We start from the raw sequence: 27,883 nt of genomic DNA, 5'->3' as shown, positions 1-27,883 counted from the left end.
TCACGCCGCAGTTGACCAGGGCATACTCGCCCATCGACAAACGATAGTTCATCGACGTGATGGCTTTCGTAGGCAACTTTACTTCCAACTACGACCGCTCGGTAGAAACGGCAGGAGCTGGGAGCCCGACTCGCGTACGGTCCAATTCTTTCTTCAACAACCATGAAGACACCCAAGTCCCGGATCCCTTGACTGCCACGCGCACGAGGTCGAGATCAGTACCGCAGCCGCCACCACAAGAGGAGAGCCAGGGTTCAACAGCCGCTGCAACACCGAGCCTGAGTCGTCATCCTTCGGAGAAGGTAGAAAAGCTGGAAGACCGCAGCTCGAGTGACGAAGAAAGCAATGCTCACATTCGTGAACTAGCGAGATCATACACTAGGCAGTCCATGAGTAGCAATGTCGACCACGACGTCTTTCATGCTGAGAAAGACTCTGCGCTTGACCCAAGCAGCGACAATTTCAAGCCCCGAGCATGGACAAAGGCTATGCTGCGCATGAGGTATCAGCAGGGCGAGGAGCAGTTTCAAGCCCGCACGGCAGGTGTTTCTTTCCGCAACCTGTCGGCACGTGGTGAAGACGCTGGTACTGCAGGATATCAGGCGTCAGTAGGCAACGTCTGGATTCAGTGGGGGAATACGCTCAAGAACCTGATCAGTCGCAAGAAGAAGCGCACAATTGATATACTTCAAGGTCTGGATGGACTCGTTAAACCAGGCGAGATGCTGGTCGTGCTTGGCCCTCCTGGATCAGGTTGTTCGACCTTCCTGAAGACCTTGACCGGCGAAACTCATGGCTACGAAGTCGGTAAGGAGAGCGAGATAAACTACACGGGTATTAGCTTCGACGAAATGCACTCGAGCTTCAGAGGTGAAACGATTTACACAGCGGAACAAGATGTCCATTTCCCTGCAATGACCGTGGGAAACACTCTTTACTTTGCCGCTCGCGCCCGAGCTCCTCGATACATCCCATCAGAAGTCTCCAAGAAGGAATATGCTGAGCATCTTCGAGATGTGATCATGGCTACCTTTGGCATTAAACACACAATCAACACCAAGGTTGGTAACGAGTTCGTGCGAGGCGTATCTGGTGGTGAACGAAAACGAGTCACTATTGCAGAGGCCTGCCTGTCTGGTGCGCCCCTTCAGGCATGGGACAACTCGACCCGTGGCTTGGACAGTGCCAACGCTATCGAGTTCTGCAAAACTCTGAGAGTAGAGGCGGAGGTTTCGAATGTGGCCGCTATGGTTGCAATATATCAGAGTCCTCAAGCAGCTTACGACATCTTTGACAAGGCCATAGTACTTTACGAGGGTCGACAAATCTTCTTCGGCGACGCACGGCACGCTAAGCGATACTTCATGAACATGGGCTTTGACTGTCCGCCCAGACAGACTGATGCTGATTTCTTGACCTCGATGACCAGCGCTGTCGAGCGGGTGCCCAAAAAGGGCATGGAGAACAAGGTGCCGCGTACGCCAGATGAATTCGCGGCTGCATGGAAAAACAGCAAAGAGTACAAGACTCTGATCGCAGAAATAGACGCCTACAATGCAGAGCATCCTGTTGGCGGCGAAGACGCCGAGAAGTTCAAGCAATCACGCAGGCTTCAACAAGCACGTCGGCAGCGACTCAAATCGCCATACACTCTCAGCTACGGTCAGCAGATCAAGCTCTGCCTATGGCGAGGTTTCGAACGTCTCAAGGCAGACCCGTCGCTCACCTTCACTCAATTGTTTGGAAACTTTGTTATGGCTCTCGTCATCGGATCCGTTTTCTACAACCTCCAGGATGTCTCATCTTCATTCTTCAGCCGAGGGGCGCTTCTCTTCTTCGCCATCCTGATGAACGCCTTCGGCAGCGCGCTAGAAATCTTGACGCTGTACGCCCAACGACCCATTGTCGAGAAACATCAACGATATGCGCTGTACCATCCGTCCGCCGAGGCTTTTGCATCAATGTTGACTGATATACCCTACAAAATCGGCAACGCCATCGTTTTTAATCTGGCACTCTACTTCATGACGAATCTGCGACGAGAACCCGGGAGATTTTTCTTCTTCTTGCTCATATCCTTTATCCTGACGCTTGTCATGAGCATGTTGTTTAGAACAATTGCTTCTGTTTCCCGAACTCTTCAACAAGCTTTGACCCCGGCTGCGATCTTGATCTTGGCCATTGTCATCTACACCGGCTTCGCTATACCAGTTCCGTATATGTTAGGGTGGAGCCGATGGATCAATTACCTGGACCCTGTTTCCTACGGCTTTGAAGCATTAATGGTCAACGAGTTCCACAACCGACGTTTCGCCTGCGATCAGCTTGCGCCCGGCTTTGGTCCTCTTGAGAACAGTATCTGTGCTGTCAAGGGCGCAGTTGCTGGACAAGATTATATTGAAGGCGACGCCTGGATGAACGTCTCATATGAATATTACAACAGCCACAAGTGGAGGAATTTTGGTATTCTCTGGGTCTTCATGATTGGTCTGTGTATCGTTTACCTGATTGCTGCCGAGAAGGTATCTGCAAAGAAGAGCAAAGGAGAGATCCTCGTGTTCCGAAGAGGTCACATCCCAGCAGCTCTCACAAAGAGTACTCCGGATGATGCCGAAGCTGCTGGTGCACACGAAAAGACCCCCATGGAGCGAGATCAGGCCCAAGACAATGCAGCAAATATCATACAACGACAAGAGGCAATCTTCCAATGGCGTGATGTCTGCTATGATATCAAGATCAAAAGCGAGACTCGCAGAATTCTGGATCATGTGAGTGGTTGGGTCAAACCGGGTACGCTGACTGCACTCATGGGTGTATCCGGTGCCGGGAAAACAACATTGCTAGATGTCCTCGCCACTCGTGTTACTATGGGTGTCATCAGCGGCGAAATGCTTGTAGACGGCAAACCTCGAGACGAATCGTTCCAGCGCAAGACTGGTTATGCTCAGCAACAAGATCTTCACCTGTCCACGTCTACAGTGCGTGAAGCCTTGGCGTTCAGCGCTCTGCTGAGACAACCTGCCGCTACACCCAGACAGGAGAAACTCCACTATGTTGAAGAAGTTATCAAGCTGCTTGAGATGGAGCAATATGCTGATGCTGTTGTTGGTATTCTTGGTGAAGGTCTGAACGTCGAACAGCGCAAACGCTTGACCATCGGTGTCGAGCTTGCTGCTAAACCTGAACTTCTTCTGTTCTTGGATGAACCTACTTCCGGTCTGGACTCTCAAACATCATGGTCTATCCTCAACCTTCTGGAGAAACTCACTGCCAACGGTCAAGCTATTCTATGTACCATTCATCAACCATCCGCTATGTTGTTCCAGCGATTCGATCGACTCCTCTTCCTTGCTAAGGGAGGCAGAACTGTTTACTTCGGTGAAGTCGGTGAGAACTCCAAGGTCATGACCAGCTACTTCGAACGAAATGGAGCCCACCCTTGTCCACAAGAAGCCAATCCTGCCGAGTGGATGTTAGAAGTGATCGGTGCCGCCCCGGGTTCTCACACTGACATCGACTGGCATGAGACGTGGAAAACCTCGACCGAATATCAGGATGTGCAAGACGAGCTTGAGACTCTCAAGAACGAACGGCCAGGTCTGTCTCGAGTACAGACTCGATCAAAGGACAAGGCCGGATATCGTGAATTCGCTGCACCGTTATGGGCGCAATACCGAGAAGTGCAGAAACGTGTTTTCGAGCAGTACTGGCGTACGCCGTCTTACATTTATGCCAAGCTGTCCCTCTGTACGCTCACTGGCCTCTTTGTCGGCTTCTCCTTCTTCAAGGCCAACAACACTCAACAAGGTCTTCAGAATCAACTGTTCGGACTTTTCATGTTGTTCACAATCTTCGGTCAACTAGTCCAGCAGGTCATGCCTCTTTTCGTCACCCAACGAGCGCTGTATGAAGTTCGAGAACGTCCGAGCAAGACGTATTCGTGGAAAGCATTCGTGCTCTCGAATATCGTTGCCGAGCTTCCTTATAACTTCATTGCTGCGACTTTGCTCTACTTCTGCTGGTACTACCCCATCGGATTGTACAACAACGCTGCAGTCACTGACTCGGTCGCCGAACGAGGGGCATTGATGTGGCTTTTCATTGTGGCCTTCCTCTTGTTTTCATCTACCTTTGCACATATGGTCATCGCTGGTGTCGACACTGCCGAGACCGGAGGTAACATCGCCAATTTGATGTTTTCCCTTACCCTCATCTTCTGTGGTGTACTCGCCGGACCTAGCCAATTTCCTGGTTTCTGGATCTTCATGTACAGACTTTCCCCTTTCACCTACTTGGTTGAAGGCATGCTGTCTACTGCAGTCAAAGACGCTGCAGTCGAGTGTCTCGATGTCGATTACCTCCGGTTCCCGCCTCCGGCAGGCCAGAATTGCGAAGCTTACCTGGGACAGTACATTGAAGCCGCTGGGGGCTACCTGCTTGACGGACAGTCCACCACAAACTGCAGCCTGTGTCCGCTGTCTAGGACAAACGACTTTCTTAGACAAGTCAGCATCAACCCGAACAACAGCTGGCGAGATTTTGGAATCATGATTGTCTACATCGTTTTCAACGTATTTGCCGCACTCGCTCTTTACTGGCTCATCAGAATGCCGAAGAACAAGAAGGACAAGAAGGAAAAGCAGACAGATAAGCCTGACGCTTCTGGTAATCTCGAACAGAAGGCTAGCTCAAGCGGCTCTGATGCTGCTCAACCTCAGAAAGAGAAGGTTGCGAAGGAGGAAGTATAGATTTCTTATTTATTAGCGGGCGGCTTTTTGTTTGTTGTTATAGATTGTACAGCACGTACTGAGGTTACGATAGCTTTTAGACGGATTCATGTGTATTGCGAGGCAGATTTTTCAAGCTACTCCTGACACTTGATTGACATTAGGCCGAAGCCTCTAATCAAAAATTTCTTACGTTTAGAGACCGTGTTCTTTAGATTCTCCAATGTTCGTTACAGCATGATAGTCCCTTTGCTCTTTCCTGTATCAGAGCCATGCACTCATCCAAACAAAGCGACTGAGTCCTCTTCCTTGGCTCCGGATCATTATTCTTCCTTGCCGGTTTGAGGAACGTCACTACATCTATGTTCACAAGCGATCATACTTGTTGTCGACATACAGTGCTTTAGCCCTGAAATAGTATTTGGATTCCGGCAGATTGCCAGCATATATCTTCTCGACGAGATGGTCTGCGGTCAGCTTCTGAAGCCTTCAGGGCTCCGCTCACTGCGGCGAGCTTCCATGTGTATGTCAAGTACTTGCAACGCGACCCGACAGCATAGTTCCTATGTCCAGTCAGTCACCACATTGTGGACGAACAGCAGTAGACCGAGTGTTCGGCTGAATACGGCTGGGAAGATTACAGACCGTAAGAACCTTCAGCCGTCCCGACGGGCATACGCCACTGTCACAGATAGCACCCCATCAGTTATGGTCAACGATTTGCGACATCAAGAGATCCTGGTCAACTTTAGCGAGAAACACACCGTCAGATATCCTTCTTTCTGGTTGCGGGACCATTGCAGGTGTTCCACCTGTACTCATCCACACACCAGGCAGCGCCAGATCAACACTTTTGAACTTGACCCGGATCTACAAGCTACGGACGTAACCTCAAAGCCCGAAGGCCTAGAGATCATATGGTCGGGTGATAAGCACCGAAGTCTTTACCCCTGGGATTGGCTGACCAGACATGTTCCGTTCAGCCCGGCACCTACTCAGAAGCACCCTCGTCAAGACTGGCGGCATGTCAGCCCGGGCTCTGCCAATCTCATGCAAGCAGATTTCAACTCAATCATCAACAGCGACGCTGACCTCGGTGCCCTCCTCGAGCAGATCCGAGCAGGCGGGTTTGGCTTTATCTCCAACACGCCGCCAACACCAGAAGCGACACAAAAGCTCCTCGAACGAATATCGTTCATCCGTCCAACTCAATACGGCAGCTTCTGGGATTTTACATCTGAGGCTAAGCCGGTAGATACGGCATACACTAACCTGTCACTTCCTCTGCACACCGACACAACCTACTTCAGTGACCCAGCCGGCCTTCAACTATTCCATTGTCTCCAGTCAGCGACCCAGGGCGGTGGCCAGTCGACGTTCGCGGATGGCTTCGCCGCAGCACAGCACTTATACAAAGTCAATCCCGACTACTACAACATCCTCTCTTCCGTACGTATCGCCTCGCATGCATCAGGGAGCAGCGAGACATTTGGTACTTTCATGAACAACGCCCCCCATGCTGGTGGCTTCCCAGTATTTACACACTCGGTACCGCACATCCGGCCACATCCAAGGAACTTGACACAAATCCGGTGGAACAACGATGACAGACATTCGAGCACGCAGTTTCCAAGCCACGAACGCATGATCATGTGGTATCGAGCCGCCAGAGTGTGGCAAGAAATTTTGGCGAGCAAGGAGTTCCAATGGGAAGTGCAGCTCCAACCAGGCATGCCTGTTATATTCGACAACTGGCGAATCGTGCACGGTAGGCGTGCTTTTGAAGGACAGCGGAGAGTCTGTGGGGGCTACATTGGCATGGACGAGTTTCTCGCGCGAGCACGAAGTGTCAATGCCAACGTGACTGCAGAGGCTCAACCAGATGCGGGTAAAGGTGAGGAAGCACCGGCCACGGACAAGGAGAAGGCCAATGAGGAGAGAATTAAGAAGGAGCAACTTGAAGAGGAGCAGGTCGAGGAGAAGCGCAAGGAGGAAATCGAGCCTGATGTTGTGCCTCAGAAGGAAGAAGGTGTCGATCGTCCCATCGCAAGCTAGAAGTCTCTAATGTTCATGTTTCGGCACGCGGCTTGAAGTCGATGCGGTCCTTCTCATCGATGGTGATCTGAGAGTGTGCGGTAGCTCAAATGGCCAGTGTAAGCACGGTTTGGATAGGTCCGTGAATCGTGAGAGCTCACGCGTGCCAACCGGTTGAGATTTCGCTCGTGCCTGCCGGTCCAGGACCTCACATGTGCCTGCCAATTGGAAACACACGAGTCTGTGGTCTGGAAGATCCTCATCTTGACGCTACTCATAGGCTAAAGTGTTGCTTATTCGTGAGCGCTCAAACGCCAACAGGGCTGTGTTTCAGGACTGTATTTTCTTCTAACAGTAAGGAGGTCCACTCTAAGGCATATCGCTTCTACTACACCACACAACTCTGATCTTACTCCAGGAAACTGAACGACAGGAAGTATGAAAGTCGATCACCATGTCTGCCTTCCATGTGCTACTACCGCGAAAGTTCAGAAGCCTTACGATATTGCAGAATGAGCAAAGCCGCAAAAACATTGTGTCACAGTTGTACGACTATTACCCGAGGTGCCCATCGATGAGCATCCCAGCCACGGCAAAAAATTCATAGCATCGGCAGTCATCTTTGCTGCAGTGGCTGAGACTAGATCTGAGTTAGAATCTCTTCTTGCTAGACTTAGCTGAGGGCGGGATCAACAGGCTCAAGTGGTATCCTCGAGACGAGAACTCGCACTGGCTGTCCACGATCGGTTTCGAGCTAAGGTCCAAACACACAGACTGAACAGTCTCGGCCACCTACGCCCGAAAACGATGACCAGATACCTCAGCATTCCCTTCACGAGGTTGGCGATCCAGATCGGTCACGCCGACAACCGTCAACACCAATGTGTCAAAGATCGTCAAACTATCGAAGACTTCCCTTTCACCGACCACGATAACATGTACAAATTGATACCCCGTTCGACCCCGGATCAGATAACATAAAACCAGTTGACACCACAGCGGATACCACTTCCACATGGCTATCCTCCTCCCCCAGCTCACCTGATGATCCCCTTCTATCGGCCGGTCCTTCACGGTCAATGCGGCACTGACTACCACCGCCTGTAGTCAAAGAGGAGAACGACTTGAACGACTTCGACGACATAAGCAGCAATGACGAGTATACGATGCCTTCAAAAAAGTCCCCGCCAAAGCAGAAGGCAAGATCATTACAAAGATATGGGGCAAAGTCACTGCAAAGACGAGGGGTACAAGCAGACCTGCAACGAAGCCCACACGGCCTGCTAGCAAGCCTACAGCCTTAGACTTCTCGCATAACGGGATGTCGCATCATCGCTTACCTGTGGATTATCACATTGAGGCTCTGGACTGGCACGAAGCAGATCACTTCGACGTGTGTTAGAGAAGATGTTCTTCGACTGCCATGTGCATATTGCGCGTGAATGGGAATGCAATCGAATCGACTTTGTAGGCCTTCGTATCAACGGAGTCGATATGGAACCAAGCGAGGAAACGAAACGGCGTCTAATTGAATTTCTTACTAAGTGCACTGACGATCTCGCATGAAATGTGGAAGATCCCAGCAATGTCACTGATTGGACCTAAGAATTCAAATAATACAAGCGACCTCACGATCCCAAGCGTTCCGGTAGCCTGTGGTATCAACTTGAGGCAGACAGGATATACAAAGCTCGCTTCAGATATGCAAAGATCGATGCGAGTCAGGATTGGTTTAAGCTACCTCATAAGTCAATTTAGAACGGGACAGCATGGTCTCTCTTACGGGCGATGTTGACAAAAGGAAATCAGCTTATGCCTGTCGAGTTAGTCTTCGAGGAAATGTTCCCCCAGACAGTCAATGCTTTGGGGTGCTCAGGAGGTTACATACGAGCAGCCGTGGACCGACCTCATTGATTGTCCGGATAATGGTCAAGTATCCTGACGGTGCAACCTTTTACATGGTTATCTGCAAACACAGAACTATTCCCGGCCTATGGGCTCTATGTATCGGTTGCTCAACAGGCCTCAGGGAAAGGGGTTTGAACTATTGTTCAGTCTGTAGCAGAGTCGCTGGACTTATTCTACGGTTACTCAACGCAGGCTTCGCCGACATCGTCGCAGACTTAAAGAAGCAGATCCAATGATCTTGGGCGATCGACGTCTTGATGTCTCATCCCGACCGGGCATCCAAGAAAAAAGTACTAGGTCACTTATGCTCGGACGAAGATGGCTATTTATGGCCACATAGTATCATGGAGATTGTTGGAGGGTTGCTGATGATTATGCTCCGCAGCGAAACTCGCCAAACGCCAGATGGTGGATGGGTATGCGAGATGGTAAATCCTATAATGCCTCCTCACTTGCCCGGAGACCCGATACCATTGACGACCTACGGAGACACAATGATGCGCTAAGCGTCATATGATGACAGTCGCCATATTCAATTGAACGTTGAGAACGCCTTGTTGGATGGCCTCTTCGCTCTTCCTGCAGGTCTATCACTGAATGAGTTCGTCAAGAAAGCCATGAATGACGGGCGACGCTGTCTGGTCTTCTGCACCGTTTGTGCAGTGCCGTTCTCAAGCGACTTCATCAAGACAGCAGCCTGTCCGTCCTGGGGACTGTACGAAGACTTGTCATGAGCCATGATATGTGATACATGTGCTAGACGTGTTGCACTCTTACCAGATCCGACAGAACAGCGGCTTTATGATAGCGAGATCGATATGCGTGCATGGGCTCTCCAGAGATTGATAGACGACGGATACACGTATCCAACAATATGCGAAATTGATTGATGCCACAAGCCAACTTTCTTCCAAAAGGACGGACGTTTACAGGGAGTGTTATGAAAGAAACGGGAATGTGGACGTGGATGTCACACAGGACAATGGTCCAAGCTTGGCGAAGAAGTCAGACATCATGCCTTCGCCAATACTCACGGACGCAAATGAGACTGGTGGGAGAGGGAAGGGTACACAGGATAAGAAAACGACGTTCCGAAGTTGCGAAGGGTGGCAGCTCGAGTCAGCCCCGGAGAATAGGTGGGTGCAAAGATGGAGCGTAGTCAAGGGGAATCCTTACAACGCCGTCGCCGCTAGGCAGACACTACTGGGGATCTAGGTAGTACAGGGGACAGACAGTATGAACATGGTGACTCGGCGTCTCAGCGAAGAATCTCAGAAACAACACACAAATATTGATTTTTTCATCGCGCTTTGAGGGGAGCAAGTGAGCCACACTACGACCTTGATAGTATCCTATGCCCGAGTTGAAGATTGCGCACGCGAGGTGTCGCATTCGACATGACTCATGCCATCGCGAGCGGAGCCGAACCGAAGTAGAACGCTGTCCCGCCCACACTCCTAGGATAGGTGAACCCAGACGAACCGCGTTCAAATTAAAAGTCGACCACGCGAATGGCGCTTTGGACGTAGTCCTGCCGTCGCAAGCAGGGCTAGACTAAAGGAGGGCGCTGCCCTGCCTACGCTGCAGGGACAATCGAATCAAGACCTCTTCCTTTCATCCGGCTTCCCAGCTTGTTCTTCGCCGGCCCTGCTCGTCTTAGGATGCTTACATGATTCTGCTCGTTCGCTCTCCCGTCATTTCCCGTCGGCGGTGACAGGTCCTCTTCCCCACTGCTTCGCACCCGTCACGATGCATGTCCCCATTCATCATAGGATTGCTATCGCGTCAATCCATTGATATTCTTTCTATTTTTGCTGTGTTCTTCCAATGCGGATTGCTGGCGACTGCTGTCCAGATCTGCTTCCATGGTCCGTCACTGTCATCCTAAGAGCACCCATCGAATCTGCTGAATACACTCTCCCTTTGCTTCAGATCTCGTGCATTTGGTCGGATACCATCTCTTGCGTCCGTTATTACAGGCGAGGCCGTGTCCAATGCCTTCCACCGTGTCATCTGCTTGGAGCATCGCTTACAGACCCACATTCCTAACTCTGTTATGAAAGCATTCGGCAAGAGTGGATTATTGGGATTCATAATCAAAGGCTCAGCACACCACTCGATCTCGCACTCGGTTGGGTAGATACCCCCGTTCTTCCTGAGCCGTTCGAACGCCCACCACTGCAAGTCGTATCTCTTGTTGTATAACCTCCATCAACACAACTATCTGCTGGTGGTAAGTTCCGCTTGGGATCGCCGCACGCCCAACACACGACCATCCGTGACAGGTCTGGGTTCAGTGCCCAAGGGCGCACCCACTTCGCCGCTTCTTCTGTCGTGAAGGGTGCGAGACATACGCAGCAGAAGATCCGCTCTCTGCTGTAGTCTACAAACGTCTTTCGTATGATAGTGGACAAGCCCAAGTCTGGAGTATGGAGTCTGAGCCCTGAGAAGACAGAATTCTCAATATTCATGGCGATATGCTCTGGATCGGTCAGCGATACAGACAGAGATGCTCCGAGCCTGTCCCAATCCCGAATCTTGTCTGAGTAGTCGTTGAAGCTGAGTCTCGATGCATTCGATTGAATCGGCTGCATCTGTGGTGTCGTGAGGCGTACCCAACTGGTCGCCAGCCTGACTTCTTAGTATCTGTCACCGCGTTGCGGCAGTCATATGAATCGAAAAGCAGCATAAGTAACCCTTCGAATATCTCCATTGTGACTGCCGGCCATGTGACATCAGCCCCGTCTGCATCGGTATCGCCATCCATCTGCGCGATATCGTCGCCCATCTGTGCGGTATCGTCGCCGATCTGCGATTGCGTTTCGTCTCTCGGTGGGGCCATGTACCCGATTAGCTTGCGCCGATACTCCCAATCTGGATGAGCGTACAGCAAGCTCTGCGGTCTCATCTCATATTTCTTATAGTCGTTGGATTCCATCACCGTGTCGATGAAAGATGTATCGGCCAGGTCCTGTCCTCGCTTTTTCCATGCCCGTTTGACTCGGTTCCGCTCAACTTCGTATTGCCTGTCCCTGTTCTCCATGCCAATGGTACAGCCAACTTGCAGCGTCCGTGAACCGTCCACATGGCGGCGCTTACCGATGTAGAGATAGAAGAAGACACCTCCCTTATCATCAAAGGTATACGTACCTCGGAATGTATCTTGTAGACCATCCCAAAGCCTATCGTATGTCACAGGAGTCTCCTCGTCACCCCCGAGCACGTTGACTGTAGCAGGCAACATCGCAGACAACATCGTTTTTCCTGCAATATTCATATCACCCGTGCGACGAAACATGACGTCTAGCATCGACCACGTTGAGCAATTCCATATAGACGACCCAAAGAGAGTGAGAAAGTAATTATTCTCACTGTCTGGAGGATAATTCGCGTTGCGAAGACGAGCGCGAAGTTTTCGACCTGCGAGTTTGTCGTATCATGGCTGGTCCTGTGGTGGTTTTTGTTTCTGCTTCTGTTGCACTTGCTTGAATTCTCGACTCCAGTCGGTGAAGTGTGACTTGTCGTACATGTTGCGGTACAAGTCAGAACAGAACCCTTGCAGAGATAAGACAAGGTTATTATATGCGACATTTCTCGGGTGTGGTTCAATGAGCAGATTTGTGACTTCCTCGTTCAATTTGATAGCGTTCCACCCTTCGAAATGTCTTTTCAGATCAACAACCATTGTTTCAAGCACTGGGCACAGTGGGTCGCGCTGGCTCCAGCATATGCCGTCGAACTGATACTGTGGCATCTGATGCATGGTTTCATGTATTTGCAGTCGAGTATTGCTATCATGGTTGTCATTAGAGGACATTGCTTCGTCGTCAAGCAATTTGGGGGGCGTGTTGTGTGGGAGAGGGACCCTTGGGAACAGCACTTTCCGCATAAGAACTTCGAGGTGTATTTGACACTGTGAAGTCTGGCATGTCTTGCATGGAAGACTGCATGCTGAACTGCTGGTGGTCTGTTGCTTGTCTCTGCTGGTCTGTTGTTGCTTGTGTGTTCACAATCTGGCCATGCACTTCACTACAGAACTTTCGTGTGAAGAATTGCAGGATGTCGTTGACATCTGTAGGATCTCGCATGATGTCTGCAGCGAGACATTGCATATCTAGCACTATGGTTAAGAAGGAGCTGGAAACGGTACTTGGTATGATTCATTTGATAGTTTTGTATGCATGCTTAAGGACGTGTCGGGCGTGAGTTGGCCATGCCATCACCAGTATGTCAGCCAGCCGTTCAGGACCGATTGAGCAAAGAGGCACGGCGCGTGCCTCCTGTGGGTATCGCTAGCCTTCTCCTTAGTTGTTCACGGGCTACGCCTGGCTTGGCTTGATCTCAACTCATGTTCGGTGACTCCAACTCATATCGAAACACCCATAAGCTTCACTTCCCCACTCAGGACCACGTGCCCCCCACATCCTCAAAGCCCCAGCTTCCGCAGTTGTGTATCGGAGAAAGAGTCGCCGGCCCCATAGATCCTCTGGCTTGGCACCTTGACGTTCCCACCGCATATGATCACATCGTCGTCGGTCCTGTATGACTATTGTCTGAATGCGTGGATGCATGAGCCATATGTTCTCTTGGTGGGACGCAAGAGACTTGTGCCAGGTTAGGCCGAGGATTAGAGCGTTGAGGATGGGGCTGATTAGGCGGATGGGGAGGAGGGTGTTATAGGGGCTGTTGATCTTGAAATCGGTATCATCGTAGAGCTGGTGGATGATGAGGTGGAGAATTTCTTGGGGGAGGGTTAGGAGGGATGGTGGTGTCATTGCAGCTGAATGTGATTTTCGGAGAACGGTTCAAAGGGGAAGTGGTTGTGGCAGGTCACCTGTTGATGTATGCGCGTGCTGTATGACCCCGCTGCTTGTGCAACATGAAACGCATTCCTTGCTCTTCCCTATTTGTCAACCGTAAGCGCAGGATCACTCTGAGCGTGATCTCAAGGTACGTGCAGGATAACCTCGAACATGCATAGATGCCGCTGCGCTGGGTCCGTTCTCGAACGTTCGCCACCATTCTCTTCACTATCATCAAATCTGTCACTCACTCACCAAACCATATAATCTTTGCAACGCAAATTTCGTCCAACAATCACACCACAAACTATTCAGACCAAATGGTCTACCAGAAGAAATTACCAGGTGAGTGGTGACCGCACCGAGGCCCTCTCTGCGGCGGTCATCACCCTCTGCTCCAGGAAGTCAAGTCTGCACGAGGACTCGAGAGGGACTCCTAGGGAGCTACTTGAGGGGCAGATTGACATAGTCGAGCATGGTGATGTCGTCGCAGGGCCACTCACTTAGCAGTCAGCGCTGCACCAGATTAGAAGTGCTGCACTGACAACTCGGTCGGGGGACCGGGGTCTGCAGCATCCCCTCTTCGATGATATTTCCTGTAGTGTGTTCGATAGCTAACAGGGTTGATGTGTAGGTTCGATTCGAGTCCAGGATTTCTTTTTGCGATGTAATCCCTCGTGTTGTTGAGTGATCGCATGAGGTGCTCCAGAGGAGGATTGAACTCTTTTTTGAAGCCAAGTAATGCAGCGGAGCTGTGGTAAAGTTTGGTGATTTTCACTGTAGCAGTGTTATCATCCTTCAGTCATGTCACTGCGACTCTCAAATCACAGCTTGGCGCGTCCGCTCTTTTCGTACTCCCGCAGTTGATCCGCTTCGCGCTCGACAGCGAACCCCTTCATGTGGTTCATTCTCTTGCTAACCATGTCATCGTCAACACCCTCTTTCCCAAGCATGACTGTCCTCCACTCGCTCGACTTCGCTACAAGCCACCTCCCTTCATCACTGCGCTCAGCCGTTCCCTCCACAGCCTTCTTGATGAATGCAGCCCACCGCGAAATGCAATCGCTGCCTGCTAGGCTTGTGGGAAAGAGCATGCCAAAACAATGTGGCTGACCTTCATATCCTGCGAATTCTACAGCAACTCCAGCTTGGTATAGTCGTCTCGCTAGCACTACATCTTCATCCTCTAGGCCTTCATTTCCTGTACATATGAATACCGGCGGCGCACCCTTCCACATCTCTGATGTAGCCGCAAGCGGCGAGCAAAGGGGGTGCGTCATCGTGGACGCTCTGCAAAAGATATCCGCCCTTGGTGGTTTAGTGGGCCAGATATCGTCTCCTGGCAATGGACGTGCAGGCAGCCCAGTCGGAGATGGGGGCTCGAGATAATCGTATTTTGCATTTCGGTTGATGGACGGAAGCGAGCGGGTAATGTCGAGCCAAGGACTATTTCCTGATACGCCTCCCGGTAGTTCAAGCGGAACATCGCGTCCATGAAAATGGATCGACGTGACGCCTGCGCGGCGAAGTGTCAGAATGAGAAGCAGAAGGGAGAAGGAGAGGTGACCTCCTGCTGAGTCGCCTGCGAAGACGATATCAGAAGCCTTGACAGGCTCGTGGAAGGAACCAGGCGGCGGAGATTGTAAGTAAAGGTATGTTGTCAGCGCATCGATGAGCTGGCTTGGGAAGGGACTTTGCGGCGCTAGTCTGTAGCGGACTGAGAAGCAGCGGCCGCCTGTTTTCTTAGCGAGTGCTGAGGTCACAGCGCGGTGGGAGATCGGGTCCATGAGAAAGTACGCTCCGCCATGAAAGTACAGAACCGTCACTGGAGATGTAACTTCTTTCATCAGGTTGTCGTAATGCTCTTTCTCAGAGGACAAACTCGGACGAGGTGCCTTCTTGTCAACCCCGGCTCTGTGGCCTGTCCATTCTCCCTCCACGTCTGCGGTCGAGGGAAGATCGTATGTCTCCGACCCATCTCCCAGCTCTTTGATTCCGCGTATGACCGCATCCCGGACCGCATTGTCCGGAGCTGGGCACTTGGCCGTTGCGATCCAAAGCTGCCCCTTTACACCTGGGTCTTTCAGACCGGGAGCCTGTATCTCACTAAGCGGTTTCTGGACTGTCAAGGTGCTCCGAATGATCGCCACAACAATCTCGGTCCGTGGATCTTGCTTGTCTGAGCATGGCGATAGGCCCAGCCTGTTCGTTATCATCAGCTTGAAGATGAGAGGCAGCTTAGGTATCACGAGCTTCGCGAGAGCCCATGGTGAGATGTCCATGTCGATTCAAGATTCGGAACGTCGAGCCGTTGAACTTATCCCGGAGGCTCAACGTGAGGAAGATGTAAGAAGAATTTGAAGCGGACGAGCTTGCGCCTGCCTTCAAGCTGAAAATGAGCCCACCAACAAGTCATTTCGTCCACATGTCCGGTGCTGCTCGGCTGCACAAAATTAATGTCAGAACATCTTGTCGTCACCGGCTCCATAGATACGCGAAGTCACGCTACCTCGTCGTGCTCGTATTTGCGCACGCGACTAGAGATGCCTCGGCACATGTCGTATTCTTCAGATGTGTTCTATGAGTCCAATCGTAGTCTATCCAGACGCTCAGAATTTCGCGAAGTATAGTTCGAACGTGCCGGTACGCACTCACGAGTCCGCAAAGTGTAATGGGTGCTAGCAGCTACGACAAAACTAGAAGTATTGAACGAGAAAGTTTCCTTGGTGTTATGTACGTATCTCGTGCTTGTCAGGCCCATCTCCTCACCCTAGACACATCTACACCGTCATAGTGTCGCCATGAGATTCCTGTCCCCTAAAGCCATACCGGCCATGCTAGTGTCATAACAGCATCTTCGCACCACCACCTGTACCACCAACGAATGTGTTCTGCCCCTCACTATCCGGAAAGAAATACGCTCCCACACCGATAATGATATATGTGCCACACAGCAGTGTTCCTTCCAAGTAGTTACTCCGTCCATCCAGACAGAGGAAGCACACAATAAACACACTCACAAACAGACACACCGTCTCAAATAAGGTAAAGTACAAACTCATCCCCTTGTCTGCAATCCACCCGATAATGACAATGAGCGGCGTGATGAAGAGCGCAATCTGAATACTCGAGCCAAGTGATACACCAAGCGCGAGATCCAGTTTATTCTTACTCGCGACAACGACAGCCGTGACATGTTCTGCTGCGTTGCCAACGATAGGGAGGATGATGAGGCCAACGAATGCTTCGGAAAGTGGGCTGTTCTCGACGAGGTGCTCGATGGAGCTGACCATGAATTCGGCACAGACCGCAACGAGGGCTGTTGAGCAGAGGAGAAGAATGATTGAAGTCTTGAGGCCGATGGGTGGGTCGCTGTCGGGTGTGGGTGCCGCGGGTACGCCGGTGGATGCAGAAAGTCCCGAGGCTGTATGAACTGGTGCAGAGTATGATTTCTCTGGTCCACCATGTGCTCCTGCTGTAGACATGTTTGGGGTTGAATTGAAGCGTCGGAGTTGGTTGGCTGGGAGTCGAGCTCTGTTTGGAGCAGTGCTATCTGTGCGGAAGACTGGCGGTGCTCGAATTGCTGATGAGATGCCTCTAGCCATGGGGAATGGTCGTCTCCCAAGTGCCGGAGCAGCTTTGTCAACTGCGGGTGTAGCTGGTGTAGGACGCGCAGTGTTGCTTGACTCCATCTCCGCTGGTTCAGACACTATGACCCTTCTAGCCTGACGTTCTCCGTTGGCTCCGGATGCTTGTGGGATGTCGCTCGGAAGAGGCGCTGGGCCGTCAGGTGAGATGTTATTTTCTTCTTCTATGACCTCCTGCTCTTCTCTCTTAACACTGCGTCGACGGCCAAGCTTGGCTCTTGCCTTTCTCTTGAATCGCTTCTTGAAACTTCCGGAGCCAGCTGTAGACGCCGTTGATACGGATGTACTCCGCGCTGTGCTATGGCTGCTTTCCGAGCTAGTACTATTCATGCGCTGCAAGATACCTGGCTGGGTCTGCTGGTCGATGATATGTTGAGGCGTGCCCTCGTAGAGATATGCATGGGATTTAAGCTGGAAGGTCAAGTAGAGGCAGTAGATGAGGAGCAGGATGATGGCGGTGCCTCTGGATATTTTGATAACGGCTTCGTCGGCAAGAGTCTGGTTGCTGAAGGAGGCATGAAAGACGGTCTGTTTAGGTTAGCTTGTATTCTAGCATTTGTTCGAGTGAGCAACTTACCGGTACCAACAGACTCAGCGAGGAGAGCACTAATAGTGAAGATGACATCTGTGTCACCAAGCTATCGTAGATCTGCTCTTGGTACTTCAACCCACCTATGGTCATGCTCATGCCAAGAATGAGTAGGAGGTTCGCCAGGATAGAGCCGACCAGGGATGCTTGAACGATCCTGATCTGATTTTGCATGAGAGCAACAATAAAGATAATCAATTCGACAGAGTTGCCGAAGCTGACATTCATCAAAGCGGCGATTGTAGGCGTGGTACGATGGGCAATGCTCTCAGTCGCAAAGGTGAGAAGGCCCGCGAGTGGAATGACTGCGACGGCATTGAGCGCGAAGTCGACATTCTGGTTGATGCCTGCGGCGTGTACTGCAATACCAGCAGGTACAAATATAAGGAGAACATTCAGCCATGATCGTAGGAATATGACTTTGAGGTTATCGACAATCTGCCGGACGAGGGGTTTCTTTGCCTTCTCTGGCTCAGCGTTGCCATTCTGATTTTGCTGTTCTTCGTCGTTAACGGGAGGGACGTCTCCTTCAGATTTTGTTTTCTCGTCGGCCCATGGGTTGTAGTTGCTCTTATGCGCAGTGTCGTGTGCCCATGCCCGAACCTTGTACATGCTCTGGTGAGAGACGTCGCAGAGGTTTCAGTAGAACAAAGATGAGCCTCTCTGACTCCGATATGATCGACGCTTGTAACGATATGATGGATCAGTGTGTGGTTGGTGAAGACGGACTGCAGTGCTAGCAGCCGAATAGTCGTAGGATATGTATGCGAGGTCTGGCAATGAGTGTGTCCACACGAATTGTGCCGAAGTTCTTTGCAGAAGGGTTGTTCTTTTTGGATTGCAGAATACTCGTTAAGTAATGATCGAATGGACGTCTGAATGATCCAGTAGACAGTCGTAACCAAAGAGTGCAGTGGAAGAAATGCAGTTGAGCACTGTTGAATGTTTAGAAAGTGACGGGTCAGGCAAACAAGTGATGCAATTGGAGTACAGTAGCGTCTCCAAGAAGTGGTGAAGTGCCTGGCACATGCATGGCCGAGCAGGATTTGTGTGAGGCTACGAAGCCACAGTTGTTCTCTCCTGCCAATCATGCTCGCGTTCCGGGTAGCATTAGCCGTTTTCCTGGCTGGTGCTCACCAGAAAGAGCTAGCTTCGAGGCTATCTGGTCCAGATGCTGGAAAGAGGGAGGACGATCTGTGCAGAAGGACAGAGCTAGCAACGCCGAGAGGAAAGAATTACGCGTTCTCGCGACGGGCATGCAGTCAAGCCACACTTACCATATCCTCTAGGGATTATCATACTGTCTTCTACGAGAAGGTCAACGATGTGAGAGGTCCGTGTCGTCGCAGCAGGCTATCAGACGTGGTGATGAAAGATTATGCACAAGCCCAAAAGCTTCATGCAATCGAAAAGCTTCGATCAGAAGTCAAGCCTCCCAAGCCTTGGGAGCCAGAGATGCTGAGGCGAAGATTCGCTTGTCGCCTTCCTACAAAGCTTGGAACTCTTGGTATGCTGAAGATATCATTTGGTCATATCTGACTTGTAGCAACGCACGTTTTCTGAAAAGCCGGTATATAACCAACGCACCTGCCTATACGCCAACGCTAGAAGGAACCACGATACTTCAACTGCAAATTTCGCCAACGATGCTCAAAAGATATCATCATCCACCTCCCACTTCCTCGTCGTCAGTTTCCGCGTCTTCTTCTTGGTAGTACCCGGCGTCTGAGGCAGCAATATTTCTTCTTGCGACGAAGAAGTCATCGCCGACGCTCTCACCGACGACCCTCGGAGAGTCAGCTTCCTAGGACTGATTTCTGAGAGTCTGACCGCCTCCTCGTCTGAGTTTGAGGAAGGCTGTAAGACGATAGTCTGCTTCTCCATCTCTCTCAGACTAGCGAGGAATGGGTTCTGGATAATGTTGGTACTGGTCGTCTCCTCGAGCACAACTTTCGACGTCTTTTTGCCTGGTGTCTTCGGCGCAGTCTTCTTTTTCGTCGGACTTCTCGTCTGCATTTCCTGCTCCAGTGCCGCTAATTTGCCTCGAAGGACCTCATTTTCCCGTTCCAGCTCATCAACCCGACCGTTCGGATCCTGGTCCTCGTGAATGTCGAAGCTGACATTTTTCTCCAGTATTTCGATCTTCTCATCCATGTACTCCTGGCTGTTGATTCTTTCCTCGTCGAGCGCCGCGCGCCATCTCTCCTTCTCTTTCTCGAGCATAGTCTCCATCTCTTCCCAGCACTCCTCCCGTACTTCTTGTTCACGCACCGCCGCTTGCTCTTCGGAAGCTTGCAGTCTGAGCTCTGCTTCTGTTCGCTTGATCTCTTCCTCAGTGAGACGAACGACAAGAGCGTTACACTCTTCAGCAAGTCGATCAATCTCGTGTCGGGCTTGCTCCAATTCTTGCGCCGAAAAGTAGTTCTGCGGCATGTCCATAGGTGTGTTCCGTCCGCTATGACCTGCGGGCTTGAGTGCACCCATCGCCTCAGTGACGCTGGGTATCCGAGGCACCGTCACTTCTCGTGCCAGAGCTGAGTATCGAAGGATCTGACTGGTGGCGTTGAAGTCGCCAGAAGGATCTGCAGTAACGATCATCACTGCTTTTTGAGGTGGTCTGGAGTGGGACGGGTCGTTAGACGAAGGGAAGGAATTTGAGAACAACAGCTCTGTGAGTTTACACTGTCGGAAAGGCACGATCGGTTTTGTCCCATGTTGCTGGCAATCACTCTGCACCTGCAGGCATTGTCCTAGGTACATCAAACTTTCGTTGATCTTGCCAGCTTCAGCCAGGGTCGAGCCAGTGGTCTTCGCATTCCTCGCTCTTTCTGATCCAGCCAAGTCAACAATTGAAAGTGTGCCACCAGACCATTGGTTGAGATGATGTCCAGCATAATCGTTCCCTCGCACCTTCTTCTTGACCTCGATGCAGAAGAAGCCGTGACTTCTCGAACTAACGCTGTTGCTACCGGTGCCTGCAACCCGTCTCTCAGTCAAACCGGTCTCGAGCACCATCATGGCTTCATCATAGTTGCTGCAGACGACCTTCTTCAAACCGGCTACCACTTTGCGGTCTGACATCTCGGTATTCTTGAAAAGCAAAGGCCGTCTCATCAGACCTTTCTGTAAAGCTGCGCCTTGTCGCGTCGACATGGCCGGACCACTTGAGGGAGTGCTCGATAGCAAGTCGAAAATGCGATCATTGTATACTTCGTACATCGAGACGAGAACGACATAGTCGCACTGAGGGTCGATATGGGTGGCATAGGATGCCATGTCTGGTTCGTGGGCAAATGTGCTCGGTCGCGGCATAGGAGGCTTGCGGGCATTATGCATAGGGAATGAATCCTGTATCAAACTTTTCTTAGCATGCTTTCTCTTTGGGCTGAAACGTTCCCAGACATTAGCTTTAGAGGGTAGGTGCCAGGGCTCCCTCTGGGGAGCATCTTCCTCGACGATGGGCAAAGGTTGGTCATGGACTGCGGTTGTGTGCTTCCCCAGTGGTCTGCATAGTCTGCGAGGCTGAGGAAGACGAGTGCTTTGAGGAGATCTGATCGTCGCATCGGATGCAAACGAGCTTCGGGCGGTCGCGAAGGAGTCTCTTGCGCTGCTTGGGACAGAAGGGCCAGGAGACATAGGAAAAGAGCCTGGGACGGCGGAGGGAGGGCCTACCATTAATGGGGTTTGAGCTCTTGAACCAATACCAGCCATAGGTGTCTGAGCTCGCGAGAATCTGGCTCGGTCGCCATCTGTATATATGTTCTCCAGGAATGTTGTTGCAGGAAAGATATGGGCATCGGATGGATCGCTGGCTTGCAGACTTTCAAGAAGCTGAGTATCTGTCGGCAGATCTGGATGGCATGGTCGCCGTATGTTGGAGCCAATGGATCGGTAGAGGACATCTAAAGACATTTGCGTCAAGCCTCTCTGTGACTTCGTTCCCAGTATAGTGTGACTCTGTCTCTTCATCAGCATGTCGCCCTGGTTCTGCATCTTGTACCAACCTTTCCACTGCCTGTTACGCCAAGTGTAGCAATAAGACCATCTCTTCCGTTCTTGAGTACGTTGTGGATGTTCTCAACAGCGGCAATCTCTTCAAAGACATCCAGTTGGGAGGCTTCTTCGTGGAATACTTTCGTGAATCCGAATCGTTCTATCGCTCGCTTTCTCGAGTCGTTCGGCGGCTGTAGGGTTATGTGTGTGGGATGTGACTTTTGTATTTGCTCTTCGTTGTCTTGAATCTTCGGTGTCGGCTGTTCTACCAGTAGCCACGGCTCAGTAGGTACCTTGGTCGAATTCTGTTGCATCGGAGGCCGTAGTCGAAGAAAGACCTGAAATAATGAGGTTTGAGGCGCCATCTTGGAATTTGAGGACTCCATCTTGTCGAGACAGGACTATGATCGGTTACAATGCGCAGAAGTCTTGTGTTGACGGTCGTCTGCAGGTCGCACAACGGTATTATGCAACAACTACGTGCTTCGGCAAGCAGCGATGCAGATGTTTTATTTGCCTTTCCTTCCTGGTTGCTATGACAACAGCTTCCCGGCCTGAGGCATCAAATATTACCCGCACGTGACGGATTTCCACGGCATCCCCAAATAACGGTAACGTGCTCATCGTGCACCTCTATGTCCATCTACTGCCAGCAGTCTGAATCTGACCTGGTCGTGCCACTACTTCCGGGGTCCTCCTGTGCGCGAAGGCTTTCTTCCATGCGCATATAAGCCCACTTCAGCTCTAGTATTGCCGCAGCCTGCCCCCGGCGTCGAAAGCCGGCTTCCGCATCCCCGACAACCTGGCGTCAGAAGCATTTCGTCTCACCGTCTCCTCGTCCAGAAGCCACCAGTCGGCATGATACGCTGTCTGATACTCAATTTCCTTCCTCCAGCCAATTCAGGTCTGTCCGCTCTGATATTCGTAGGCAAAGGCGAACCGTCATCGTTTCCAAAACGGTCATGTAATGATAATCGTGATGTGTCTCGCCTCGACAGCTCTGAGTATGGTGGTGGCGGCGCAGCCGTACCTGCGACGCTATGGTTTCTGTTCAATTCTGAGCTGTATGTGTTCGTGCTGTCCCATGGCATAGAGACACTATGTAACGTGCTTGCAGTTCCGCTTTGGTGTCGTGGACGATAGTTTTGGTCGCCATATCTGTCGTCTCCTCCTTTGCGCCGAGCAAGCTGCGGACTGCCCATGCCTTCGTTCTCCGGTACCGGAAAGATATTGGCGTTTGCTCGATGACGCATGCCGGGCGGTGGGTGTGGTGAGTTCCATGAAGGCAGTTCAGCAAAGCTTGGATCTAACCAGGTGTATGGGCTCTGCGGTGTGGTATTATCGTGAATGCTGTTGTTGCCCTCGAACACACTGGCTGGCTGAGCGTGATGGAGACGATTCCCATCTAGTGGCCCCTTCGACCTCTGTTCGAACGTGTTTGCGGGCGTCAAAAGAAAAGACTCGGCAATGGATGACGATGTCATTGGTCTGTTCACAGACGTGGCGGCTGGAACAGCGAATGTTAAAGCTCCTGCCATACTTCTGGGTGTTGTATGGGCATCGTATGATGTCCCATCCAGCTTTGCCGATGTTCGCCAAGGACTCGACATGGGCAGAGGGCGTTGCGGAAACAAGGGTGATGCCACTCTTTGTGCATCTTGCGTCTTCGCCCGCAACCTCTCTGAAGAGCTGATTTGCGGAATGTAATGTGTCCTGGTTTCGACCAGAGGTGCTGGCGCTGATTGTGTAAGCGGCATGGAGCGAGTAGGCTTCGCTCTTGCATCCTCATTCCAGTAGCCCGTCATGAAATTTAGCGATGTCCATTTCTTTTGCTTCACCTGGTACGGCTTTTCCCGGAAGGTCGCAGCGTGCGCGACCTCCACAACCTGTCTCAACCGTCTGAGGTTCGTGCCATAATGTTTGAGTGAATACAACTTTTGTACCTCGGCCTCCACCCCGGCGGTGTCCAGCACTCTTTCGCCGCCTCCATGCTGCAAATTCAATGTGAAAACTTCTACGAGCTGTGCATATTGCGCCTTGTAAGTTTCAAGCTCCTTTAACCTTTTGAGGGGCCCGCCAGCTTGCACCTTCTCAAGCTCTTTCTTGATGAGATGGTCTAGATACTCGATAGTCGCATCGTTGTACGGGGTGATCGAATTCTTCTTGAGGTAGAGGCTAAACCGTGCGGTAGCCGCTTGTATAGCTTTGTGCTCGTGCTCGAACTCTTTGATCGCGTTCGCTCGCTTCTTGATCGCTGCCTGCCTTAGTGTCATACTATCTGTGTGATGCCGGATAGTTTCGTCAATGGTCTCATCCTTCACCGTTGTTGTTTCTTCTTTCAATTCGAAAAGAACATGGAGATGTTCTTGCCAATGGTGATGGCATCCGCGGCAGGTCCCTTGGCCGTTGAATGCCCAGCACCTTATCAGCTCTGGCGTCCCTGCCTTCTCCACAGGAACATTTTCCAGGTAGCAAGGATTGTGGCACTTTGTCTTGTAGATCGTCCGCAAAATGCCCTCCTGACCATCGTTCTGAAAATCGATACAGTTCCTATGGGCACACACTGTCCGTGGTCTGTCAAGTTGATGAGCTTTGAGGACCTTTTGTTGTACATGCAATTTGCCTTCCAGTTCTGACCTGGTCATGCGAGTAGTCTCGAGCTCTCGGATCTCGTCTTCGCCGAGGGCAATGCTAGCCTTGATCTGCTGGGCTATCTCTGCCATTGGCTTGGTTAGTTGCGCAATCAATGCTCTTGTTTCATTCAAGCTCATTGTACTTTTGACCTCGTGCGGAGTCAATGTCTTGATGTGATCGAGGAGTCTATGCGACTCCTTTTCCGACTGCAGCCAACTTCGGCTATAGTCCTCCAGGTAACCCAGGTCAACACCTTTCTTCTTCGCAGCCAGATATCGGAAAGACTCCGAGTCGAAACAATAGACGTTGCGCTCGAATAGGCCAAGATTGCGATCATTATGTTCGCTGAGTAAATGCTCGAGAGGCTTGAAGGTGTCCCCAGGCGTATAATTTGACCCTCTAGTGTTTGTGAAACCGAATACCATGTTACGAGCTGCGCTTCGATGTAGATGCGTTAGCAACTCCTTGATACAGAACCGGAACATAACATTGAGGCGGGCGTTGTTCGGCTTGAGCAGCATTAGAACGCAGTGAAGCCGCTCATAGCCTCGTAGCACTGACAGAATGTCCGCCATGTTTCGCTTGTCCTGCTCGGCACCTCGGACATCACCAATTCCTGGTGTATCAATCAACCTTATCATGCTGCTCCCAATCCAAATGGCGTGCACTGTCGTCTTCTGTGTTGCAGATTGCCCAAGCGACCCATCGGCTTCGGCCTCATCGGAGCCGATCTTGATGTCTTTCTGAACGAAGCGTCCTGTCGGATCTTTCGGGTCTTTGTATTGAGTAGAGAAGGAGCAAGGAATGACGTGCACCAAGGATTCGTTTCCCAAAGCCTCCTGCAGTGAAGGATACGTCAGATAGTTGATGAACGCATTAATGAAAGTGGACTTCCCCACTCCTGTCTCCCCCAGAATCAGAATGTTTATTTCCTCAAATGTCTTGAGAGACCTCAGCATCTGCAATAAGTCCCTGGAGTTATGCCGCTCATAGGTAGACCCATGTCTAGGGTCATTGCAGGGAAACTCCCAATGCATGAAATGACAGGCGCCGCAGTCGCAGTATATGTACTTATCGATATAGCCATACTCCACGGAGGTATAGCACTTTGCGCAAATCCATTCGTGTTCGGTGTTCGAGCAACTCGATCCAGGGCAGCCAATTTTGACCGGTCGACGTTGGACAGGCCTCTCTCTCATGTTGCGATCACATTTCTTGGGGTCGTACGAGGCTACGCACTGTGTATCCAGAAAGGTCTTCAGTGCTAGGCAGTCCTCTGTCACCACAACCGAATTAGCATACTTTGCAATATAGGCATGTTTCAGCGGTCCACCTGCACGATGCTGCATAACGTTGTCAACGACGAGAATAGCTATGCTATTCCCTCTTTCGCCAAGCAGGTTCTTCAATAGTGCCAAATGTGGTGGCCAAGAGCGAGGGTCTTTCATCACTTGCGTATTGAAGAACATCACGTAGGCATCTTTGCTGCGCAGAGTACTGAGCTCACGATCGAGCGCCGGACCAGCATAATCAACATACTTGCCACCTTCGGAAATCACCGTGTTTACGAAATGGATCTTGCTAACATATGCGTGCAGAAGCTTCTGACTCCTTTGTGGTGAAGTGTTCCCGGTCTCGAGGTTGAGAAGGAGTTGTTCAATGTGTGAAGTATCGTATACACCATGCCGCAGACGTTGTAGGATGTCAGTAGTGTCATCCTTGAACGACGCTTCCACAACCTTCACATCCTTGATATACTGCTCAACTTCTCGAATGTGCTCCGCTGGGACACAAAATCGATACCTCTTGATGTAGTTGTAGTAAGACTCAGCTTGCGGTCGGCACTGAAGATGCTCCAGCGCATTGCTGAGTCTCTCAACACATTGGGGACTTGGCTGAGCCGAAACGGCGCCTGTCGGGTTTTGCACAAGGCCCATAGTCGACAGTACGCTGAGCGGGAGCAGAATGTAGTTAAGCGGTGCCGGATCTGTTTCAAGCAGACTGATCTGTTTCTGGAGGAAGTTGAATGCATGCCCAAAGGACTTGAGATGTATTGTTTCGTGGGGTTCTTTCAGGTCAGTATACACAGTGATCGTGAAATTGTCGTTCTGAACAAAATCCCCAGGTGTAGAAGCATGTTCCAACCTATCCAGGGAATGCTTAAGCTCTCTTTCAAGTGCTTCACGATCCTCACCCTGCCGCAGGGAATGCTTAGCACAGATGACTGTTTGTGCCCCCCATTCTATTCCGGCCACGACATGGGTAGCTGACAGGGCGTCCCCCGCGTTTAAGGAGATGGATCCCGTCAGACCGCTTTTAGTGAAGTCAAGGTTTTCATCGAAGACCGAAACAGTCCGGTAGAATGAGCCTTGCACGACGTTCGCGTCATCGTGCTGACAATAGACATGCTCGCTGGCTCCCATCGATCGCGTTAGCTCAGCAAGAATGCTGGCCTGTAGATCATGCTCGATGCCGAAATGACGAAATCGGTCGTTCAATGTCTCTTTGCAGAATGAGCGACATAAGATTGAGCTATTATATCGCACGGTCATCGCATTCTCCGGTGGCTCTTTCAAGAGCAGAGACTGCTGTAAAAAGTTGTCTGTGCGCGCATCGTACAGCGTGCCTAGTTCGGCGATCCAGCCAAAAGCTGGCCTCTTCAGAGTTCCGTCGGCCATAATCAATGTTGAGATTGACTAGAAAGCTCAGTTTCACGTTCCGACACCTGGGGAACTATCTCTGTCGTTAATGTGCTAAGCGCTTTGCCATTCTGAAGTAATGTCGTAAAGGACCGATCAACGACGACCCAAGTAAGGGTAACAAGTTATGGGTGGAGGTAGCTTAAGGAGACCGACAGTGATGTTGGAAACCTGGACACCATAACGAGGATATGCCACCATCGAAGATGAATCACTGTCTTCGCGACTGCTAGCTCAGCCTTTGAAAGGCATGAGGCACGGGGAGCCCGAATCGTGCAGACCACAAAGTGTCTGCCACGTTGGTTGGCGCCATAACTCCAACTAGTTTCGACCAAAAGCCTAGCTACTTCAGACTTTCTGCAAGGTTGACAGCAGTTCTCAGCCTGATTCCGAGATCATGATTAGAAATGCTCCAGTCTGGATGGTACGTCCACAGAGCCTGTCTCGTGATATTCTGAGCACGGGCGTCTTCCCGATGAGCTTTGAAGCGCGGACTGAGTATCGCTATAGTCACACTCAAGAAGAAAGATGGCGTTCAACATCAGGCAGAGCACATCTTGACTAGTCCAAAAGAACTCAAGGTACGAACAATCTGACCAATGATATTATGTTCAAATGGACGTGAGGCGATGCTTGCATTGCGCATGCACGGAGGCATGCATGAACACTTGGTCGAGACTCCTGTAACGACTGTTTCGCCAGGTCTTAAGGTGGATTTGTGAGGTTGCGTCAATACGTGTGTGATATATCGATCGGCTTTCTTTCATGCCACTGACTTTTCAGCATTGGCAAATTACAGTACCGCGTTGATGGCGAGCAGACGGACGAAAGACGCTGGAGCGAAAAGTTC

The 27,883-nt window shown here is 51.1% G+C and overlaps 7 protein-coding genes across 7 annotated transcripts; 2 read left to right on the top strand and 5 right to left on the bottom strand.

Annotated features, from left to right (window-relative positions):
• Positions 1 to 59: 59 nt before the first annotated feature.
• On the top strand, positions 60 to 4,748 carry CDR1 (Multidrug resistance protein; the record flags this gene model as incomplete). Its single annotated transcript, XM_064875813.1, has 1 exon — positions 60 to 4,748. One exon carries the CDS (start codon positions 60 to 62, stop codon positions 4,746 to 4,748), a length of 4,689 nt encoding a protein of 1,562 aa, XP_064728077.1.
• A 687-nt stretch (positions 4,749 to 5,435) lies between these two features.
• Positions 5,436 to 6,782, top strand: PMZ80_007404 (uncharacterized protein; the record flags this gene model as incomplete). Its single annotated transcript, XM_064875812.1, has 1 exon — positions 5,436 to 6,782. One exon carries the CDS (start codon positions 5,436 to 5,438, stop codon positions 6,780 to 6,782), a length of 1,347 nt encoding a protein of 448 aa, XP_064728076.1.
• A 3,983-nt stretch (positions 6,783 to 10,765) lies between these two features.
• Positions 10,766 to 11,925, bottom strand: PMZ80_007403 (uncharacterized protein; the record flags this gene model as incomplete). Its single annotated transcript, XM_064875811.1, has 2 exons — positions 10,766 to 11,300; positions 11,366 to 11,925. The coding sequence occupies 2 exons, from the start codon at positions 11,923 to 11,925 to the stop codon at positions 10,766 to 10,768; spliced, it is 1,095 nt and encodes a 364-aa protein (XP_064728075.1).
• Positions 11,926 to 14,295: 2,370 nt separating this feature from the next.
• Positions 14,296 to 15,753, bottom strand: PMZ80_007402 (uncharacterized protein; the record flags this gene model as incomplete). Its single annotated transcript, XM_064875810.1, has 1 exon — positions 14,296 to 15,753. One exon carries the CDS (start codon positions 15,751 to 15,753, stop codon positions 14,296 to 14,298), a length of 1,458 nt encoding a protein of 485 aa, XP_064728074.1.
• A 561-nt stretch (positions 15,754 to 16,314) lies between these two features.
• Positions 16,315 to 18,319, bottom strand: PMZ80_007401 (uncharacterized protein; the record flags this gene model as incomplete). Its single annotated transcript, XM_064875809.1, has 2 exons — positions 16,315 to 17,646; positions 17,696 to 18,319. 2 exons carry the CDS (start codon positions 18,317 to 18,319, stop codon positions 16,315 to 16,317), a joined length of 1,956 nt encoding a protein of 651 aa, XP_064728073.1.
• Positions 18,320 to 19,357: 1,038 nt separating this feature from the next.
• Positions 19,358 to 22,086, bottom strand: PMZ80_007400 (uncharacterized protein; the record flags this gene model as incomplete). The annotated part of the gene is made up of 2 exons (XM_064875808.1): positions 19,358 to 21,664; positions 21,712 to 22,086. 2 exons carry the CDS (start codon positions 22,084 to 22,086, stop codon positions 19,358 to 19,360), a joined length of 2,682 nt encoding a protein of 893 aa, XP_064728072.1.
• Positions 22,087 to 22,524: 438 nt separating this feature from the next.
• Positions 22,525 to 27,012, bottom strand: PMZ80_007399 (uncharacterized protein; the record flags this gene model as incomplete). The annotated part of the gene is made up of 1 exon (XM_064875807.1): positions 22,525 to 27,012. The coding sequence occupies one exon, from the start codon at positions 27,010 to 27,012 to the stop codon at positions 22,525 to 22,527; it is 4,488 nt and encodes a 1,495-aa protein (XP_064728071.1).
• Positions 27,013 to 27,883: the final 871 nt, after the last annotated feature.

This window comes from Knufia obscura (assembly GCF_036327395.1).
Source record: "Knufia obscura strain CCFEE 5817 isolate CBS 148926 chromosome Unknown scaffold_9, whole genome shotgun sequence".
Taxonomy (NCBI): domain Eukaryota; kingdom Fungi; phylum Ascomycota; class Eurotiomycetes; order Chaetothyriales; family Trichomeriaceae; genus Knufia; species Knufia obscura.
This window is presented reverse-complemented; position numbering and strand designations above follow the sequence as displayed.